Genomic DNA, 22,770 nt, shown 5'->3' with positions numbered 1-22,770 from the left:
TATATCTGTTCCCCTTTTTCCTATTACCACAAGCTTTTATAAACAGTCCCTCTCCAGCTTTCTTGTAGGTTCCTTGCAGGTACTGGAAGGTCACTATAAGATCTCCTCAGAGCCTTCTCCTCTTCTCCAGGCTGAACAAGCCCAACTCTCTCAGCCTGTCCTCATAGGGAAGGTGCTCCAGTCCTCTGACCATCTTTGTAGCCCTCCTCTGGACCGGCTCCAACAGCTCCACGTCCCTCTTACAGTGATGATTTCAGAACTGGACACAATACTCCAGATGAGGTCTCACAAGAGAGGAACAGGGGGGCAGAATCACCTCCCTTGACCTGCTGGCCACACTGCTTTGGATGCAGCCCAGGGTACGTTTGGCCTTCCAGGCTGCAAGCACACACTGCCAGCTTATGTTGAGTTTCCCATCGACCAGCACCCCCAAGTCCTTCTCTGCTCTCAATTACATCATCTCTGCTCTCAATTACATCATCCCCCACCGTGTACCGAAAACGGGGATTGCCCTGACCCTAAGTAGCTGCCAGTGACCAGCTAATTCCCACCTTGGGGCAATAAATCCCAGACCAGAGGTGTTCTGGTGCCTATTTTGGAGCAGGTAGGCACCATCTCTGTGTTGCAGAGGAGCCATTGGGTGGCACTGCTTTGCTATGTGAAAATATCTACTGGTGTAAGGTCCTGCAGACCATGACATCACCGAACACCATAACAAAATACAATATTAAGCAAAAAAGAAAGGTGTGAGAATAGCCCAGAAGCCTAAAGTTCTTTTTATTTAGCTACATAATGGTTTTTCTCAAGAAGGATCTTGCATTGCTTTCCTCAGGCAAGGACTGCTGACTACCTACTAAACCAATTAATGGGGCACAGTATAAGATTCTAGCATTTCAGCAACATGAATATCATTTAATTGGTTTGCATACTCTAGACAGATAATCCCCTGATGAAAAAAACTATACTCACGGAGCTTTGTCCACCAGCAAAGCTTTTGAGTATTGGCATATTTTACGCCAAATCACTTCACAATGTATTTAATTATATTTCTAGCTGGAAAGTAGAACGTGACAACAGCCTGTACGAGCTGGGGCATTGAACATACGCTGCCCAGGGAATTACATTTTCATAGCTTTTCAGATCTAGTTTGGTTTTCCTGAGACTATCTTTGCAACAAAAAAGTAACATTGACACATCTCAGCATTTCCTTTACAGGAGATAGGAGGGAGGGCTGTAGGGAGATTTAGGACTTAAAACTCATCCAAGGCCAACATCATCTCTTTCAGGCTAGGACTTTTTTAAAACATCCCACAGCAGCCTTGATCTTCTCCCATCACTGAGCAGATATTTTGGAAAATCTTATCTACAAAGAACCCTCAGAAGCAGCTGGGCATACACCTCACTTGTAAGTCAGCCAGTGCTTTCCCTGCTGAACACACAGGGGTGATGTGCATCACTAAGGGAGACACATCGAGCATCTATAAGCACTGCAGAGCTCTCTAGAATTATGGCTCCCCAGAGACAGCACTTGCTTGAGGCTTGTTGCACAAAATCCTGCAAGTTAATTGGAGTGGTTCTTCACAGCATCTCCCCGTGCCTGCTGGGGAAGAGAGCAGCCTGTGACCAGCTCACTGCCAGCCACTTCCTTCACGCCTTGTCATGTCTCCAGGAGGGTTATTTACACATGATGCCTGCAGTATCAAAAGTCAGTGCATTATTTTCCTGTTGTTTGTGTGTAGGGAAGCGTAGGAGTAAACTAAGAGAAGATAGGTTTGACTTTGGCAGAATATATAAGTGCAAAAATAGAAAGTGCACTGCACTGCATTTGAACCATTGCTTTTGGCAAGAATGGGGCAATTTATCTGGGTTGGGAAGCAAAGATGAGTAAAACATCAGAGTGACATTACCAATGAATTTCTGTTATTTGCAAACTTGCATTTTTCCAGGGCACAAATTCAGAACCTCAACATCTGTTGCTAATGCCATGATGCCTTTTTTTAATTAAAAATACTCATTTTGGCTTTCTATTTATGTCACACTGGTACTACAGAAGACCAAAGGCTGAGTATCAGCTCAGAGGTAGGACAGACAGCTGCAGACTGATGGACATCGTTGTTCTTTCTTCCCAAGCACCACTGGAGCTGGGTACAGCATGAAAGGGGCAGAATGGGTAGCAACGACAGACTTCAAGCCCGTAATAATCATCATGGAGCCTCAGCTCTGTTTTGGAGGGACCGGAGTGAGATAGTAGTTTGGTTTCCAGTAGTCATTTGTCAAACCTGACCTTGCTTATAAAGCTGTCAATAAAGGGTGGCAATTACAGTGACATTCTTTTGTTGTTATGTGGATGCCAGGCAGTATCTGAGTCCAAGGAAGTTGGTTGGGAACCATGAGCCCAGAAAATAAAGGCTTTGGATGTCATTACAGAGCTCCTGAGAAATCAATTCACTTCACCGTGTTTTAGGTTTTGTTTTCATAGATGATTGTCTTTTAAAAACCATGTGTGTTCCTATCATGGTGACAGTCAACCTTTATAGTCAAAGATCTGCTTTGTCACCCAGTAGAGCCATAAGTGCTCCTAAGACCATAAGGATCCATGTGTATGCCTGGGATTTGGTTTGATGTTGCCAAGCTTTCCTGAAGAAACGGCAGTATTGTCAGGGTGCCACCCAGCTCAAATACAAGAGGACAACTGCGTGTGCAAAGATGGTGAGAAACACTGAAGGAAACAGCTGGGCTGAATGCCACTGCCGCACAGCGCCTGCATTGATTACAAATTTTGGTATGCTGTGCCATCTCAGCATCGCAGGGATATTTATTTCCAAGCTACAGTGAAAGCACATCTATTTCTTTGGAAGCTTTTGACACCCTTTTAGACGTGTACTGCTGAAAAAAACAAATCAAAGCACATAAGGCAGAGAGGGAAAATCCCTTGCTCATTCTCACTTACCAGTATCGACCAAGAAAACACCGTAGTTGTTATGCAGATCGGAGCTCTCTGGACAATTCTCTATACCAGCCTTATAGACCTCCTCCGCTTCCTTAAACCGTTCCTTAAGAGACAAGGAGATTTCTTAGCCACAGCAGAAAAGGTATGAGCACCGCTTGCTGCATACCTGCATTTTGTGAAAACTGCCTCGCTACACGGGAAGCTCCGGGTACCAGCCCACCCCACCTTCTAGGAGGCCAAAATTCTACCCTATGGCATGGATGCAATATAGCTGCCACCTCTTACCCCAGAGCAATTCAGACAGCTTTCCCCCATACATTTGCAAGTGAAATAAATAAAACCTCTGGGAAAGGTGGCTCCTGTGGAATGCCAGTGAACCCCAGCTGGGCATGCACCCAGCCAGGAAACACACAGTGACAGGGGCCGAATTTGTTCTGTTGAGAAATATCTGTCATCTGGGAGCTGATATATTTTAACTTATTTGTTTAATGAGCATCTTGCTGGCTAACTTTTCCCCTCTGGAGCTCTGCTGTTCATTCCCTAAGCAGCAGGGGAAACATAAGGAATGAAAGCTTGGCATGTGTGACGGCTGGGGGATGGGGAGCCTGTGCAGGGCGATGAGGGAAGCTGGAGGTGGGTGGGGGGCGATGAAAGAGTGGGGAAAATCTGGCAGATTCAGATTAAAACCACCCATTGCCAATGTGTGAGATGTAGCTCACTGGGATTGATGGGACAAGCCATCACGCTGATTCCTGGATGCACTGAGCCCTTACATTTTCCATAGATTTCAAGGAGATTTGCTGGTGCTGAGCATTTCTGGAAAATACAGAATTTTTCTTTGGGAATGCCCTGCCTATGCAAAGTGTCTCACTCGACTCTGTCTAGCCTGAGCTACAGCCAGCCCAGTCCTGAAACAAAAATAAGGTGTCACATTTGGATCAGATAGCAAGGTTTGCACTTCCCTCCGGCCAGCCAGTGCGTGCCCATTGACTGCATGCTCACTAGCACAGGTTATCACAGTCTTCCTCCCTCCTTAACCTCAGAGATTTGCTGTTGGGTGTGTTCATGGAAGGAAGCCATGAAGAGCAGAGACAAGCACACTGCAGAGGGGCATCAGGTAAGTCTCCAGCACCAAAGATGCTTTGTTCAATTCTTCCCTTTCCATGGAGCTGACAAACTCCCTATGTCCCTATGGCAACAAAATCATCAGACTCTTGATGATGATTCTAAGCAAAATCAGCCATCTGGGTCTCTGCTGATGAAGGCTTGGAGTCACCAAGGCAGACCTCCTGCTCAGAAGCTGAATCCACATTGAAATATGTGGGTGGTTTGTTCCCAACTATAGACTCTCTGCTCCTCTAGTCCTGCAAATCATGGAGACTCTGGGGCTTTCTCTGGATTTAAAAGGTGTACCTGACGGCAGCTTTTGCTCTGTACCTACTTAAATGTGTGTACTGCTTTCTCACCTCCTGTTTCAGAACTGGAGAGCTGGAATTAACTGCATTGGAAGAGTATGACTTGATGAAAGCACATGGTTTGCCATGGTTAAGTGCTTTCACATTTACATGATAAAGGTCAGCCAGCAGAAAAGATGGTGTGTGATAAAACACAGAAACACATTTTTTAAAAGTGCTTAAGTTTCGAAATTTTTTATATATTTGTGTGAATTTTACATCATTATTGTGCAGGGTCAGGAAAAGTTTAATAATCATCAGAACTGACTAAAAGAAACAGCAAGTTTTTAAGAAAGCATCTGTGTAACCAAGACATTAACAACCATATTTTCAAAGCATTCTGTATTAATTTCTTCTGATTTTAATTGTCAGCCAAGAAATCTGATTTTGTATGCACGTATGCCAGTTTTCTTCATTGTATTTACTGATCATAAACTTGATCTTCAAAGCACGGAAGAGCTGTGCTTAACTGTATTAGCAGTGCCCCACAGCAAAACATTCACACTCACCAATATTGAGCACTTTTAGTATTTTTATCATGGTCGCAGTGCTTTTTTTGGCACCTAACATTGTGACCCTTCACGTCTCAAACTCAGCACAAAGCCTGGGATGAGTTCTCTAACAAAGTGTTCGCATTGAGCACACCCAGAAATTGAGAAGACTGGACCCAGCTTTCTGTGCTAGAGCTTTCTTCCCTTACAGCCCCTCCTCTTCTCGGGAGGAAGTAAGTTCATCAAGGCTTGCTTCTCATTAACACTTAATAATGCCACTCCCAGACCTTCATAAAACATTTATCAAGCTCACAAAATTCAGAAGATTGCCTTAAAAAATGTATGAGATTTTTATGATATTAAAAAAATTATGCATGCAAGGATCTCTCAGCTGAACTCCATGTTTTTTATAATAAGTCTGGGGTTTTATGGCTCAGTTTTTCAGTCTGGTTATGCCCGAGAAGACTCTCCTCTGCAGCTAAAGGGTTTAAGAAGATTCTTTTTTCTCAGTGTAGGCTATTCTTACACCCCTCACCCTCTCTCAAATAACTTGAATCTAGAGAACTAGTGCCTGAGAAGAGCCAACAAGTAGCAGGAGGTGGCTGGTGAAACTGCAAGAGCTGGGAAGAAGGTGCTTTTCAAGTGCATCAGAGAGTAAATGCAGGGGAAGTAGGGCTTACAAGAGTGGTGTGGAAACGGCAAACAAAAATGTTTGATTGCTGATATTAGCACCACTGCAGTGATCACAGAAAAAACTCAATACATTGTGAAAGAGTTATGATATCAAGCAGAAAGAGTAGTACGAAGGACAAGCATTTGTAAAAAGCACAAGCATGCCAAACTGTTTTATACAATGTGGCGGTGGGTTTTTTTCCTCCATATCAGCTCTGGCTTTAGAATCAACTACCAGGAAGAGAAAAGGGCAATTACAATGAGTTACAGGCTAATTCCCTGGAACACGAGACATTCCTCTTGTAAGAGTTATTTTAAGCTGTGGGAGGAAAGGACCCATAAGTCGTATTTCAGATTCATTGCCTTTAAGATAAGGGGCAACACTCAGTGCGAGACTGACCAAGGCAATCCCAGCACTACTTCACTGAGCTGTGTCCACCCGTTTCCCTCCTCCTTAGCCTTTGTACAAAGCTGGAAGAGCAGCAGTTTGTCACGGGCACAGTCACCTCATGCAAGTTATTTTAATGTGCCACTTACGGCTCTTCAGCCCCTTTCTATCGCACCTCAGTGAAAGGCCAACAGTTTGTGCTCCCTTCCCTAACGGACAGCACTGTTGTCCACGCAGCCTACTGCATACTGCCTGGCATCACAAATACCCCAACAGCTGTGAGACAAATTCTGGACTACGAGTATAAAAGAAAAGAGGTTTGGTTTTTTGTTGTTTTTTTTTTTTTTTTTAACTTTTAGCCCCTTTGGAAACTATTGCTTGGAAAAGGAGGAAACCTGCACAGTGAAAAATAGGATCCTCTAATCATTCTTTAGGCTGAAGCTGCCCAAAATCCTGCCTGTATCCTTCCAGGAAGCGCACAGTATTAGGGTGTGATTCTGCAGCCTACAGCCACTGGCAGCAGCACCTATTTGCAGGACAGACCCCACCACTGTCACTAGGATGGGTGTGTGAGGCAGGAGCTGCACGACCAGATAGTCATCTGCAGTGGGGCTGAACATGAGAAGGTATTAAAGCCAAGTGCTATTTCCTGAGGAAATTGTACTATCTTTTTACCTAGCACTTAATCAAGTCACAAGAGGACGAACAATCTATATGTAAAAATAGATAAATTATTGCTGGACTTACTAATGGCATTTGCTTTGGGCAGAAGGCCTCTGTAGTGGTTTTATTGCTCTGTTGACCTTGCAATCAATGGTTCTAATTAATAATTTTGATTAATATTAAAACTAGGTATTATTGTGGAGAACTCATTTCCTACACTTGCATGAATTTTTTCATTGATGGGCTTATTCAAAACACAGTTCCCATTCAATGAAGTTCTTTCAATTCATACATCATAATTCTAGGTCCCTGCAGCTGATATTTATAACACTCAAATTTCTGAAAGTCACTTAAAAGGGAAAATAAAATAGCACATCTTTCAGTAACCCACGTATATCATCAGTGAATTATGCAGAACGCCTGCGTCATTAAAGAAACCTAAACCAGAATGAGACCTTTGCTTATAGTCCTGAAAATTTATCCACTTCGCTATTAAGATAGAAGATTTCACTACCCAGATTAATGGGAAACAGTGAAAGATGATACTTCTTTGCTTTGTCTGTATTTTCATTTGGCAACCTTTTAAGAAAGCTCCAGCACTCCATGCTACGGAATAGCTAGATCTGAAACTCAGGGGGAAAAAAAAAATTGGTTTTCAAAAGGCTGGTGTTGTGCAGTTATAAGGATCCCGTCACTCACCCTCGTAGCCCAGACTGGGGCCACTGGCTTGGGCTGCAGTCTGTGGGAGCAACATCTGAAGCACAGCATCCCTCACCTGCTGTTGCAGCCTTGGAGAAAAGCAGGGCTTTGTGGTCTTGATGTGGGCACACACACTTCAGGACTTCTTAACTTAAGCATTTTGTGCCTCCATTTCCCTTTTCCTTGATGGGGACAATATTTCAACTCACAGGGACCTTGCAGAAATAAATTACCTAACTACAGAGAGTAGGGAGAGCCCTGAGTAATGAGCATGGGGAAAAAGCCTGAGAGGAAATGAGTAATTCTGCCTCCAGAGCATCGCCTGGGCCACGCACAGTAAATAATACCTAGGGGCACTCACTGAACAACAAAGTTAAATAAAATATTGAACAGCTGCTCATTAAGAGCAACATAAAGCTAGCAAGCCTTCCCACCCCCTGCACATGATCATCTACCAAGGTAATTAAGGGCTGTATCCTGATGCATGCATGCAAGGGGGAGAATTCAGGCTGCAGAGGCCACCTGGTTTCTGACATTTCCTACCTTCGGAGTGATTTATTGTGAAATCTCAAGGTTATCTATGTAGGCGTGCGTGTCTGAGGGGGAACCATTTGCCTATTCTGCTGTCACAACATTCAAGGTGCGATGGATTAAGACTTCACTGCAGACGCGGGGTGTTGCAGAGGGGATATTTACTCACAGCTTCAACAGTGATTTAATTCAGAGCCACATCATGTGGGTGTAATTACTCACTGCAAATGATTTGCTTCCTATCCAGAAAAAGTAATCTCTAAAGCAGCTCGAGAGCTCTCTGCAGACAGCCATGGACGGAGGTGAGAGTGCTCCACTGGGATGTGCAGGAGATGTTGTGGCTGCCACAATAGTGTATCTGCATACTCAGAAGGTACAGGAGTTCAAGCAACGTCCATTACCTGTTCGGCTAGCAGCGAGGCCAGGCTTGAGTAAGCATCTGCAAAATCTGGGCCATACTTAATGGAGTCCCGCAATAAGATTACAGCTTCCTCCTTCTTCCCTTGAGACCTGCAGCCAGGGAAGGAGGGAAAAGAAGAAATATTCCTGTAAGTGCATATTTGGGACATCCCACTGATTTACCTACTTTAAAGAGATGTTAAAGTCCCTGGCTTGACCTTTTCAACAAAGACTAAATGATTCACTTGTGCCTCCTCTCCATGGTGTGCGTGCCCAGCATCTCCTCAACCATTGCCATTTCCATACATTATTCTCAGAAGCTGGGAGAACATAGGCTTTAATGAATCTGCTGTTTGGCATGCTGTCCTGGTGACTGTCATACTGAGCATTATGCAACGACCCGACTGAAGACAACCACCCCCTGCAAAATATTGTATTCCTCAACCCCACACAGTGAAGAGCAAAAAGTATTCTGGCTATCAGGTAACCAGTACAGACCACGTGCTCTGCCTGTTGTTTCACTACCGCTAGCTTTTTCAAAATTCCCCAGTCTTACTGTATTTCCTCTTCATATTTCTCTTTATGGCAAATGTATCAGATTCTGTCCCATTCATCCCATCAGGAGTTGAAGATATATGAAGGACAAGTCAGCAGAAGTGTTCCCAGGCATGATGCACTGTACAAGACTCACCCACTGATGTCCTTGGGAAGTTGCATGCCCTGTGGGAAGGGATGCTGTCAAGGTAACAGGGGATTTGCAAACAGATTCTAGAGATCTGGTTCAAGTCATGTCACCAAGGCACCAAATGACTTGGGAACAGGACATTTGTCAGCAACCCTCACATGGGTAGGCTGGAGATACCAAAACATTAGCATTATCTTAAAAAAAATGGAGTCTTTGCATGTTCCTAGACAACAAGTGCTGTTCTATATCCACTTATGACTTAAATTAATATTCTGAAATAAAAATATTGCTAAGTTAAATCTGCCTGGGATCTCTAAATAACCGCTTTGCAAGTCAATCATTAGGATAGATGAGTCTGTTCTTCAGATCCTAAGGACTATGAAGAGATAGTTGAGATAGTTGAGAAGACGTCTATGCTGATGAACTAGGCTTTTTTTTTTTCCAGCATTGCTCTGCATTTACTGCCATGGAAAACGGAAAATGTTTCCTGAACAAAAATCTAAGGATGTTTATTTATTTGAGCTGCAATTTCCCCGGTATCATTCTGTATTTCTTTCCTTGGAAAAATGAGAAGGTTTCCTGAACAAACATCTAAGGATGTTTAGCTGGACTGGAACAATATTTTTCTTGTGTTGGTTGTACAAAGAATATGAATAGCAGGGTTTACAAAAAGAAACAAAGGGCTCTGGGACACAGAAAATATGTGAACACCTTGCTGCTCTGGCCTTAGATTTCATCTGAGTGGCATGGTCAAGTAACCAGATCTTGTTTATAAGGTGCAAATTTCAGCTGATAATATATGTGGCTTTGCAGATATTTTCCCTTTCTAGTTGTGTAATTGGAAGAATATTTTGCCTGCACATTAAGCCAAGTAAAACCAGTTGTGCTAGGCTCTTTCTTCTTCCAGTGGTGTTCTATATTACATGAATAAAGCAAAAACAAATAAAGAGCCACTTTTCTCCTACACTAATTACAGCCTAGCTAGCTTGTCAATTTATAAAACTTTTCGATCCCTTGGCTGGAGCTCCACGACACATTTTTATAAATCAAAACCAGATGACTACTTTATAAAGGTATTGATGTTTGGCAAAAAAAATTTAGGAAATGCCATCTACAGAAATAAGAGGATTAAGTGATCCACTCAGCAGCAGTAAACATTCCCATTAACCACAAGCATGCACTCTGAACACTGGGCAACCCTCTTAATTACCTTTTTTCTTTTTTCCAAAATGTCCCATTCTTTTTCTTGTATGAACAACATTTATCTTCTGAAAGTGGGGTAAAGAGGGAAAGATTATGGCATCTTTTATGTGACAGACTGAATTATATTAAAAAAAGCAGATCCAGTAGTTTCTCAGAGGGCTCAGGCCTGCAAGATACCAAGTACTCTGGCCAAGCGCTTAAACGTGTACTTAACTTTTATGTATGCGAGTTGAAAACTAATTACTAGTTGAAGTGCTTTCTTGGATCAAGGCCAACACCTTGCAACATTGAGGGCCTCATTTATATAAATCTGCAGTTTGGGAGAGCACAGAACATTTGAAGAACAGCTCGAGATCTGGAGAAGGAAAAGCTAGGTAATGTATACCTTCACTGTGACAGAGAGAGGAACAAATGCAACTGACACAAGGAGTCTATGATCACTTAATCCAATTTTTCCCCAAATTACCTTGCCTTACAATGCCTTCTCCTAACTGTCTCTTCCACTCGAGACTCCAGGCTCCCCTCTGCAGTGTGCTTGAGCTAAAAGCAAGGAATAGCTCTTTTCATTGGGAGCATCTCTTACATATTTTTGTGCCCCACAGCTGGAGAAGCATCAGCTTAAACGTCCCCGCAGAATTCTGGTGATGCACAGGGTTGTGTGTGGGCTGTTAACACTGGAGCAAATTTCATTCACAACAGAAACAGTAATCAAGAATTAGAGGATCTTTTTTAACTTTCAAGATTTGTTTTCTTTTGTGAAGTTAGTCTGACTGCATTAAAGCAGAAACACAGAACTCGGCAAGGGCTGCTCAACTGTTCTGAACACCTCATCTCGGTTTTACACCATAATCCAAGGGGAGCTTGCAGTGTCTAACCCTGCCTGTCTGAAAGGAAGCCTCGAGGTCTGATTGCCTCTATGGGTTAAAACCAATCTGGATAATTAAGATGCACTCCTTTGCTATTCATCTATACCATGTGGACGACACTAAACTGGGGGAGCACATAATACTCTGCAAGGCAGGGCTGCTTTTCAGAGGTACCAGGTCTGATGGGAACCTCCAGCAAAAGCAAATGCTTTGCCCTTGCAGGATAACCCTGTGCACAAACACTGGTTGGGGAATGAGCATCTGTAAAGCAGCTCTGCGGAAAAGGCCCTGGGGTCCTATCAGACAATAAGTTGACCATGGGCTAGCAATGTAACTTACATGGGAAAGACTAACAGCAGGTTCAGAAAGAGATCCCTCCCCTTTATCCGATATTTGTGAGAGCACATCTGTCTGTCCAGAGTGGAGCTTCCAGTGCAACAGTCATGGACATACTGAAGGAAGCGCAACAGAGAGCCACTAAGGTGGCTAGAGCACCCGTTGCACAAGGAGTGGCTGAATAAGCCTCAGGAGTTACTTCTATGCTGTTGGTAACTACCTAGTTGGAGATTACAGAGAAACCAGAGCCAAACAAGTAGGAGCATGGGAAATTCTGATTAGGTATAAGAGAAATATTTTTCACCATGAGGGTGGTCAGACACTGGAACAGACTGCACAGAGACTGTGGCATCTCTGTCCTTGGAGGTGTTGAAGATTCAGCTGGACACAGCACTAAGCAACCTGATCCAATTAGACTTGCTTTGAGTTTTCTGAGTTATTTTTTTAATCTACTGTAAATCTGATGCTGCCATAGATATTTTTGTTGTAAACAGGCTACAGTGTGTATGTGATACTGACACCAACTACAGCACTTCAAGCAACAGAGTATCCTAACCAGAGACCATCCAGAAAGCCAGTTGATGTACCACTGAACATAATCACTCACTTTGTTTCTTCAAATGGAAGGGAGGAATGTTTCACTCTCTGAAAGACCTTAAATCTCAATACACATAATATCTATCTGATGTTTTTCAGCTTCTTCAGACAGTTACACAAGCCTGTGTCAGCAAATACCTACATATATATCCAGAAGCCTGTATTAGAGAGGACAGACAGTCCTTCCTCTAAAGAGACAGGTTTGCTAAACTCGGACTAAATCACAGCAATAAATGCACATGACACCTTGTGTGTTACTCTGCACTCAGAAGAGAATCAGTCCTTTGAATAAACTCAGGATTTTAGTGGACACTTTATAGGCATTTCACTTTCCCCTTGAAAATGCAGCCATAACATTCTCAAAGCACCTAAGAGTTATGAGGCTTTTCTTCGTAAGAAATAAAGTACTGAATATTGGACTGCCTTAGGTATGGATAGATACAGTGCTGCAAATAAGAAATTCTCTCCTATTCTTCCTGCAACAGAAAGCCAAGATAAATATTTAGTTTGAATGCTCGTAGTATTTTATTTCTTGTCTCTACAGAATATCCCACAGGCTATAAATCTGTGAGGTATTCTGAATTATATTTATCTCAGTTTTTCAAGATGTGTCTCAACAAAACTGTATCAATATAGAAGGGTTAGATATTTACGTTATGGGAAACTTCAAAACAAAACACAAGAAAGCAGCATCAGCCTACTCCGTGTCACTGATCAAGGACCATGAAAGCAGAGAAAGAGATTTCTCACTTTTAGGCAGACCATCTTTTGGGCCTACTTTAACTGTTTGCATTGTTTAATTATCTACTCTCCAATATTTATATTAGACAAGAAAATGATGATATACAACTTTATTTTAGGATATGTAAACAATACTAGAAGTTTACTTAGCCATTACCCAGCAATACTTCCTGAGATCATTCATCTTCTGGCACATAGCTGTCTTTGCTACATGCAAACAGAAAATGAAAACATCCTCTTTCATCTAGGACTTTGACAAAAAAAAAAAAACCTAAAAACTCCACCCTGTGGGCCTCAAAACAGATTTTCATTCAAGCTTAAATCGTAAGAAATGGACACTTAAATAGAGAGCTTATTCACAGGGAGTAGTAAGAGGCAGATTCCCACATGAGAATGGCAAGTCCATCCTTCCAAAATCCTGGAGTTCTCCTTTCCCAGCACTACAGAGGAGGTGAAATCTAAAATCTGCCATGAGATTCCCACATTACGAGTAGGGGTGGGTGTAAGGAACGCAGCAGAATTCAGCTGGGAATACCTCATGCCAGATAGTTTTATTACATGCCCCAGTGCAACTAGTGCTGTTATGGGACGTGCCTTAAGTGTTGCAGATCTGGCTCTTTATTCTCTCTCTGCTATACATTTAAAAAACAAAACACTTTCCGTAATCTCATATCACACCCAGAAAATACTATGTGCCTGTAATATTCTGCAGATTTTCATTTATTACCTAGATTATACCAGGATTTAGTGTCTGTAAAATACTGGTTGCCCTATATCCATACACATAAAAGAATAATTTGGAAAGACAGATAGAAAACATAAACAAAGACAAAGTTGTAGGAAGGGTAAGCTTGAAATCTCTGCCTCATTCCAGTCTCACAAGTCACCTCATGCTCCAGCATGGCTGACAGTATCTTCTAAGTTGACGGCTGATACAGGAAAGGTGCTGGCAAAGGGGTTTGAGCTAGTATTTTAGGGGAGACATTTGTATAGGATCTGCCCATGCAGCATCTGCTTTATGTATGTGCTAATCCTTTGATCATGAACTCTACCTATTTCTTAGCAGGTTTTTTAAAGCTGAACAGGGCGATGAGGACACCCAGTTTCCATTGTAATTAATATGATTGGAGAGTTCAGATGCACTAGGTTGTTTTGGAAGCCTAAAAGTAGTTTAGGAAATGGGAGCAAATTGGCATGGGAGAAGGACTAGTGGAACTTGAGCACTTTCTTTTAATTAGTTTAGCATAAGCATCACACACCTTTAACATACCAAAATACATGGCACCACAGAAGGATGTAGAGCATACGCAATCTGACGGGACGCACAATATCCTAACTATCACATTAGGAAAAATATGACATATTGCACAGAAAACAAACAGCAGTTCTAAGAGTTTTTCTCACATGTCTCCTTTGAGCTTTGCCAGTGCAACAAATGCAGCTTCCACCCTTCTGCTCTTATAACATAAGAGCCATCGACAAGCCAGATTTAAGCATTACTGACATGGGATGTTCTTGTGCTACTTCTGGCTTATTTCCTTTTGTATTAATATTTTATATTTTTTTAACAAATGTTAGGGAATAATAACTAAGGCAAACACAATGTGTTAAAAGGACAGTATGTATTTTTAAACAGTACTGCTACCTAAGATTAATTTCAATCAACCAAATCTAATGACTAATACAAAGACCTTCCATTTCTCTTGTAATAAGACTGTCTTTACCATCTTCCTTTCTTGTGAGTATCTCCAGTAAAGCACTCACCTACTCTGTTTAAGAATTACTCAGTTGCCATATTCTAACCTCGAACCATCAGTTTAGTTGTAATACTATTCTGATAACTGCTCTTTTACCAAAAGGACAGAACCTCAGCAATCTTCTTAATATCTGTCACATAAACTCACATTCACAGTAACATTTCAGAACCAGAGAGATGAAGTATGTTTTGACGAGACAGTGCCACTTTATAACCAGCTCGACACTAAAGCCCAACCTACTCTAAAAGATTTAACAGAGGCCTATTACCAGCAAAATAGGTGCAGTTTGTATCAGCAACAATGTACTTTTACTGCTGTAGCTTATGCAGTGCTGTCAGAAAATAACATGCTATCCTCTCAAAAACAAGGGCATTTTTGCTGGTGCAAAATCATAATGCAGGAGCAGAGATTTTTTCTTTTAAATTGTCCCCCTAGGAGATCTTATCATAGCAGCAAAGCTTCTCGTGTAGATATAAGTTCAGTCTTTAGATATGGTTAGTCAAATTAATTTAAATTATGACTGTCTGCTATTCTTCTTGCTAAACGCTGACACTCTAAATAACAATGAGTGAAATTAAGAGCTGATTAACTTGTTTTCTTGCTCAGCAGAGCAACCATACAGGAATGCAAAGCAGCTTTCCCCTCAGATCCAGACCTGGACCCTCTGCAATGGGATGAAGCTTCTGCTGCTCTGAGCATCTGAGTTAGATGCTTATGCCTAAATTACACACTGACCTTCCATACAGTTTATGAGGAGAAGCAGGATCTTGTAGGGAGGGATTTGTTGGATCTGTTACTTATTAGAACTGAATCAGATGTCTGTCATTGAACAACACGGATTGCTCCACAGGAAAGGCTTACACCTCTCCACCAAGATGGGCATCTCAGTTGACTAGCTGAGTTTAGGCACCTCATTTTTTGATAGCTGATTTGGAACAAGTGAATTCTCTCCAACTGAAAAAGAATTGTAAACAGCACCTGAAGTGATGAGGTAGACAGCATAAGGATATCCAAACAAAACATGACCTTTGTGCCGGCACTCTTGGATGGCAATAATTCCATTACTTCACCAGCTGGCAGAAAAAAACTATTTTGGTGATATGTGCAGAGAGAACATGTATTTCCTTGGTGCCAGATCTGTGTTCAACTTACTTGAGCAGGTTGCCAAGATTGAAGAGAGCTCGATTGTGCTGCGGGTTTAACTGAAGGGCCCGTCGATAGTAGTCTTTTGCCTCCACCACATCTTTGGTCAATGTCCCCAGGTTGTTGAGAGCACTTGCGTGACGAGGGTACAGTCTAGGAAAAATGAAATATCAAGTTACAGACACTCATTAATTGACAAATAAAGCTCAAGTCACTAATGCTGCCACCACTGGTGTTCAGTACTAGATTGCGAGAAGTATGTCAGCTGGAAAAAAATGGTTTTCCCTTGATTTGCTGCAGGTACTGATGGGATCTTGAGGGACCTTTTCAACTCCCAAAGAGATCAAATCAGATCTTCCCTTAAGAGTTCCCATATGCTTCCAGGGCAAAAGGGAACACTGAACAGCTTTGAAAGCCTACAGTATCCTCCAAGCAAAAGGCAAAGTGACTAAAGCAGCTTGAACGTTTTTATTCGAAGTGTTCTTCAAACCACCAAGGACTGCTTTGTCAAAAACATGTTTCCAATGGAAATATATTTTGCCATGTACAGAAACTAACATAACACTATTTAAACTGACGTTTTGTTTTGTTTTTTTTCAAATCGGTTTTCCACAATAAAGGTCATAATGAAGTGCAAAAGGAAACTTGAAATCAGCTGTTGTACAATGTTTTCAGGACCAAGCAGAACGATTAAAAAAATCTGGAAATAGACTGCTTAACAGTATGAATTCCCTAAGCTTCTAAGTGTATTTTTAACCACTTGGTTCAGTTCTCCTTTTCATTGATCCACTGATCTTTACATCTGCCTTTTTCTGTTACAACACTACATATTGGTCCCAGTGCACCTCTGTTAAAATTCTCCATGAATTACAAAGCACACCGTGGTCCATTCAGCTGCTTAGATTATCAAAGCTGTGCTCCTACATCAACATTTTGATTTGTAGGTCTTTCGCCATAAGAATCCTGAGGTGAAAGTGATCTGGGGCAAGATATAGCAGCCAGGACCCTTTGTGTCACAGATAGGTGACAACTGAGGTTCATTATGATAAAGAAATAAATCTATGTCAGTAACCCACAGAGAGGTCCCAGGCAAGCTGGGAGACCAGCTAGGTGAGAAGGTCTGATGTTCTGGTATGAAACAGTGCACAGGGGCTTGCCCATTGAACTCCTAAAGATGATCATTTAATTTGTGATGGGGAGGAAGCAGGTTAAGATGGTCAAGGCTTCGGCCTGAGGTGACCTACACACAAATACTGCTGCCACTGTAGGTTTTCCATTTCAGACCAAGACAAGTCAAGCGTTCAAGACCAGGTTGGATGAGACCTCGAGCAGCCCGGTCTAGTGGGAAGTGTCCTGGCTGATGGCAGGGGGGTTGGAACTGGATGATCTTTAAGGTCCCTTCAAACCCAAACCATTCTATGATTCTACGATCCGGTATTTCTTTGCCTTACACCCTTGTTCATGGGAAAGTGATGTGGATAATGACATCAAAAGTAGTTGGCTATAATAGCCCAGGGTATAGCATGAGGAGGGGCATTTAAAGGAAGAAGAAGGGATTAAGACTTTATAATACAGTCTGACTCAAAAGTCTGCAACTGTTTTTAATCTAAGACTTTCCATGGCGAGGTTCTTTTGCCTGGAGATTTTCACCATGTCAGTTCAGCCCTGGGATTTTCTGTCCTTAAGTACCATGAATAATTTGTTTTATACACTGCTGCAACATTTGTAGCAGTCACATTTTTGCTCCACAGCACATAAGTGATTTTGGCAAGGTCCTGCTTGGGGGTGAAGCTGGGAACACACAAGGGAACTCCAAGAAGAAGTGGACATACACTGTTAAGAAACCTAGAATGCTTCCTACAATTAAGACAAGAGCTCAAAGTCCTTTTTCCACCCACCACCAAGTCTAGCAGACAAGGACTGCAAAGCCACACAATCAAGGAGAAAACATCCAAGAATGCGCTCACACTGTTTTTTTTAAAACAGCAACAGCAGGCGAACAATGGAAAGGACGAAGCTTGCTTGCTTTTCAGCACTTCAGATGCAGCTCTGTGAGATACATTGACCAGGATCTTGAGCAAAGAATGTTCTTTACACCTCAGGGCAAATGCTGACGGCTCAGCCTTGTTTCCCATTTTCTTCCACAGGATTTTGACATTGGTTTGGCCCAAAAATTGTCTGGAAGTTGCATTTTTGAGGCTTTTTTTCCCAGTTGCCTATGATAAAAGTCGTGCACTACTTCTGTCAGTATTCACACATAAAACCAGCTCTAATATCTGACAGAAAGTCACTTGAGTTATGAGTGGGCAAAAGTATTTAAGACAATTCTTGGGGAAGTCAGAAACAGATTAACATTTTACAACCCTAAACCTGATGGTTTTGCTCCCAAACTTTCAGAAATTAATTCTTTTCTTGGCTTCTAGTGCTCCCGTGACATTTTAGGCCCAGAAGATTTGCTTACACCAATTTTGAGAGGAATGAAAACTCAGGATTAAAAAAAAATAGAACTGATTTCACCTTCAAATTGCACAGTTCTGACCAGCAGCTCCATAAACTTCTGAGCTCAGCACTAAAACCTCTTGACAGCAAATCACAGGATGCAAGCATGTCTCCCATGTATTCTGGGCTCTATTTCTTCTGTTTTACATTTATTCATTAAATCTCATTGCCCTTTCCAAGAAATACAAGTGAAAAACCAGAACCTCAGCTAGCACAAATTGTCAGCTTAAGCCTGCTTAGCATCTGGCCTGAAGAACTCCCGACATTTGCAATTTTACATATCTGAACAAACATTAAGAGAAAAATCGAGCATAGTGAGATAAAGCAGTGGTGTTGGGCTTTGCCGTTAGGGTTCAATTCTTTACAACTTTATTTGGAATATTACCTTGTTACGGCAGTAGAGCAAGATAACTGAGTTCAGCAGAGAGCATAACGAAGCTGTAAGAGACCATCACCTCTAGCAAAGACTGACCAGAGCCTGAGTCCATGACCATCCATGCTGCTATACCATTAACATGATCCCTCACAGTTTCACACCATCCTCAAACAGTTCCCAGGAGTGCTCCAGGGCCGAGCCCAGACCAGGGTTTGGTCCCAAAAGCCAGCTTAGCCTCTGCCACTGTCTCTCAGAGGATACAAACACTTACTGAATACTTGCAGGTCAATTTATGCCAGTTGGCCTCAGGGCTAGAGAATGGGGACCAGATCCTTTTTTATTTATTAATATGGATGTTGTCTAAAGCACTAATGGCCTTATTCAAACTACGTCTGTTCACGCATACACACTGCTGTTAATAATAGCTTCCTGGGGATAAAACCAGACTAGAACAAAGTCTTGTGGCTAGATTTACAGAATAGCATAGACCTTGACCACAGGTGACTAATTAAAGCAACATTTACTCTGGAACCCTCAAAATATTTTTGCAAAACTTGCAGATACAGCATTTGTAAACTTGCTTGCTTTTTGCTCTATGTGACCTATTGTTTAAATGAATGGAGGCACTTGTACATTTCTTTTCTACTTTTATGTTATCAGGAGCTTTGTGCTGTTTTTCAGGACTTTTGGAATTGGCTCTAATGATTCCTGATGTTTACTTTGCTGATTTTAATCATAAGCAAAGACTGCCTCTTCCCCACATATATTTATTTCTTGGAAGGGTCAGAAACATATTACTCCAGTTAACCTGGAGTCTCTTCATGCTACAATAATGATGACATACAGAAGGTAGACCTTGTTTAACAAATAGCCAGTATGCTCTGAATCAGTTGTTGGAGCATATATACTTTGTTTTGCAACTTCTCTTAAGAAACAAAGCTTTCTATCTGGACACACACGGAGCTGTATTTTTCTCGCCACCACCACTGATAATGGCAACAATCTGCAGGCAATATACTTCTTGCTATGCATCTGATTAGGTAGAAATTCCTCTAGGCTTCACCTAATCAAATGCAAGTGCTGCATTATTTATGAAAGAAAGCTGAATTTCATTAAACTTATTCTACAAGAAACAGTTCATGTAAAAAAAAAATCAATTTCTCCTTTCATTCTTTCAGAAATCAGAATAATTTCCTTTTAAAACCTAAATTCACAAGTAATTATAATAGAACTCTTGAAATGGCAAAGCTACTTTTAAAAAAAGAAACTAACCTATAAAAGTATATTTTAAATCAGACTGGGATTTCATTTCTGAAGGGAAAATAAGTAGGATGCTTCCTTGTTGCGGAATGAATAATTCAAATGATTCCTCCAGCGCTGTATCTGCAATTGCCAGAATAAATTTAAGCAGCTTTCCCTTTAACTATCACAGGTATACACTGCAGAAGAACTCCTGGTAGTAATTACCCCCACTTCTTTCAGGCTAGGAACATTCCTTCTAATACCACTGAACAAAAGCCTTATTGACTTGCACAGTCAAGAGATTTCCAGTTTCACAAGAAGATACCAGACACAAACCATACACAGTCATCAAAATGCTGATGACCATTTATTTTGCTTTTTAATGTAATGCTGCTATTACTGCGACTTTAGTTTAGGGAAAAAAAAAAACCACCAACAAAAAACCCCAAAAACCTGAGGGGTTTTGTTTAGCAACACATCTGAACTACAAGACAATTCCAGAAAAAAAGAGAAAGGGAGGAAATTTGTTGTCATGGCTACAACCTATAATCCACAAAGAATTATAGAATTTTAATTCTATTAATTCAGTTCAAGGGAGACCACTTAAACAAGCGGCAAGCTCTGCTCTCAATCCTGCTTTTAAATGGTCCTTGGGCTGGTACCAGAGGCATTCAGGGGACAAAAGGTGTAACAACTCGCATCTCACTCCTAAGAGAGTTATGTGGGTTTTCCACAACCAGCCATTGCTGTGCAAGGGCAGAGAGCAAAAGGGGATGGGGCCAGGCTAACATGCAACTGGACTGGGAAATTGCAAGGAACAGCACGGGAAGGGCTGCAATGCTGGCTTTCAGGGGTCCAGGCAGCTCCTTGCAGCCACTACATGATATAAGGGGTTATCAGAAGCAGTCCAGAGCCACCTCTCTGAGGTGGGACAGCTGTGAGACGTCATGCACCAAGGTGACTCTTCGTGATGTCCTAGTCCAGTGCCCAGCCCCTCACAACTGCCCAAGCACTGACGACAAACCTGTCAAAAGCATATTCTCAGAGACTTAAAACATGAGACCTTAAAGCCATTATAAAGGCTGTAAGTAACACTGGCCATCATTAACCTAATGGCCACACCATGGCAGCAGAAGAAAGAAAAAAACCCTGCCAGCATCATCTTGCTCAATATTTGAAGGAGCTCCAAGCATACTCACTTCTAGAGAGAAAAATCTGCAACTGAATCAGCTGGGGAGATCTAGTGTGCCTGTTTTTTTGTTAATACATCTTTTGATTAAAGAATGTGATTAAACTTAGCACTCACAGGGAATGCTCCCCCTTTGAAGCAGCTGTGATTAATTACCACTGCTGCACCATCATGAGAAAACAGGCTGTGTTGTCTCTCTCTTGGCAGAAGAGAAGAGAGGCTGAAGAGCCCTGGGACAGACCTGCTCTCACCAATACTCCATGCTGCAGGATGCCTCCCTGCTACCTGCTCTCGGTTCTGCCGGCATCTATACGACTCTACTGCACGCTCAGCATCCACGAGGCTTCCTTTAGCCAGATTAAGCACGCAGAGTCAGGCCTTAATTACGAAAGCCCAATTACTTGCTGGCAGCATGGCAACTTGTTTTTTTTAAGGCACATTTTGCCCCATTCCAACATATACTGTAGCATTTTATTGACATCATTTTGCCAACAACAGTCAGAACATTACATGAATAATGTTTCATCTGTGCCAAATTTTTATACTGCCCATTTTATATTTATTCTAGTATACTATTTCAAGCCAATTTTCCAATTTTAATATTATATCACACTCATTTTCATGTATTTATGTAAGCTCTCAACAAAGCTCTATGTCAGGTTAAATTAAAACTTGACTTCTTGTAATTCTGAGACCAGTCATCCTACAGGGAACACTGGTAACAACTCGGGCCATGGCCTCATGATAGTGTGGCACGTTGTTCCAAGAGCTGCTCTACATAGAATCATAGAATCACCAGGTTGGAAAGGACCCACTGGATCACCGAGTCCAACCATTCCCATCAGTCACTAAACCATACCCCTCAGTGCCTCATCCACCCGTCTTTTAAACACCTCCAGGGAAGGTGACTCAACCACCTCCCTGGGCAGCCTGTGCCAGTGCCCAATGACCCTTTCCGTGAAATACATTTTCCTGATGTCCAGCCTGAACCTCCCTTGGTGGAGCTTGAGGCCATTCCCTCTCGTCCTGTCCCCTGTCACTTGGGAGAAGAGGCCAGCTCCCTGCTCTCCACAACCGCCTTTCAGGTAGTTGTAGAGAGCAATAAGGTCTCCTCTCAGCCTCCTCTTCTCAAGGCTAAACAATCCCAGTTCCCTCAGCCGCTCCTCGTAAGACTTGTTCTCCAGGCATGATGTGGAGATGTGTATGTCACAGAGACAGATCGCATGTCTTTCTTAAAAACACCTTCACTTTGCAGCATTTGAATTCCTTCTACAGAGGAAGAAATGATCCTTAAATATTAAGCAGCAGCTGGTTTTCTCTTCAAGAATTTTAGTTGTTGCACCTGTATTTCCTCAAAGGTAACACCCTTCAGCTTGGCAGACGGTTTGTGGAAGGTTGGGATTTTTTGTATCTTTTTTTTTTTAAATGGAAATCCTGTTGAAAGTCAGGCAAGCAAGAGATCTTATGCTTTTAGGTTCCTTTGAAAGCCTCAGGCATAATCTTCTTCAGGGAAAGCATGACAAAGCAAACAGACTCCTGGCTGTACATAGCACGGCCCCGTGTTGGGTATTACCACACACTCACTTCCACGCACTCAGCTATGAGATGCTCTGGCTCAGCACTTGATGCAATGCAAGGAATAAAGCAGGGAGCAATCCCACACCCCCATGTCGCCAGGGGCTCTCGGAGTGTCTCTGAGTGGTTCTACAGGTTCCATTAGGGCCCTCACTGGTGCTACGTGGAACATTTCATGTCCTGATGGAAGTCCAGCTTAAGAAATCAGAGGAGAGGTGCGTGCTCACCAGTGCCCACAGCTATTTCAGACACCAACACAGGGTGTCCTCCCCCTGCTGCTGCTGAAGTGTCTGTGGTGGTGGGGCCTGCAAATG

At 42.2% G+C, this 22,770-nt stretch overlaps 1 protein-coding gene across 1 annotated transcript in view; it reads right to left on the bottom strand.

The window, feature by feature from the left end:
• Positions 1–22,770, bottom strand: part of TMTC1 (transmembrane O-mannosyltransferase targeting cadherins 1) — a 145,715-nt gene that overhangs the window by 10,607 nt on the left and 112,338 nt on the right. The window contains exons 12-14 of the mRNA XM_069860396.1: positions 15,585–15,728; positions 8,250–8,358; positions 2,951–3,053 (exon numbers count right to left, since the gene is read on the bottom strand). Of these exons, the coding sequence (XP_069716497.1) occupies positions 2,951–3,053; positions 8,250–8,358; positions 15,585–15,728 (356 nt within the window). The remainder of the gene's footprint in view (positions 1–2,950; positions 3,054–8,249; positions 8,359–15,584; positions 15,729–22,770) is intronic.

The sequence above is a fragment of the Phaenicophaeus curvirostris genome, chromosome 1 (genome assembly GCF_032191515.1).
Source record: "Phaenicophaeus curvirostris isolate KB17595 chromosome 1, BPBGC_Pcur_1.0, whole genome shotgun sequence".
Taxonomy (NCBI): domain Eukaryota; kingdom Metazoa; phylum Chordata; class Aves; order Cuculiformes; family Cuculidae; genus Phaenicophaeus; species Phaenicophaeus curvirostris.
The sequence above is the reverse complement of the archived record's forward strand: the minus strand, read 5'-3'. Positions and strand labels throughout refer to the sequence as shown.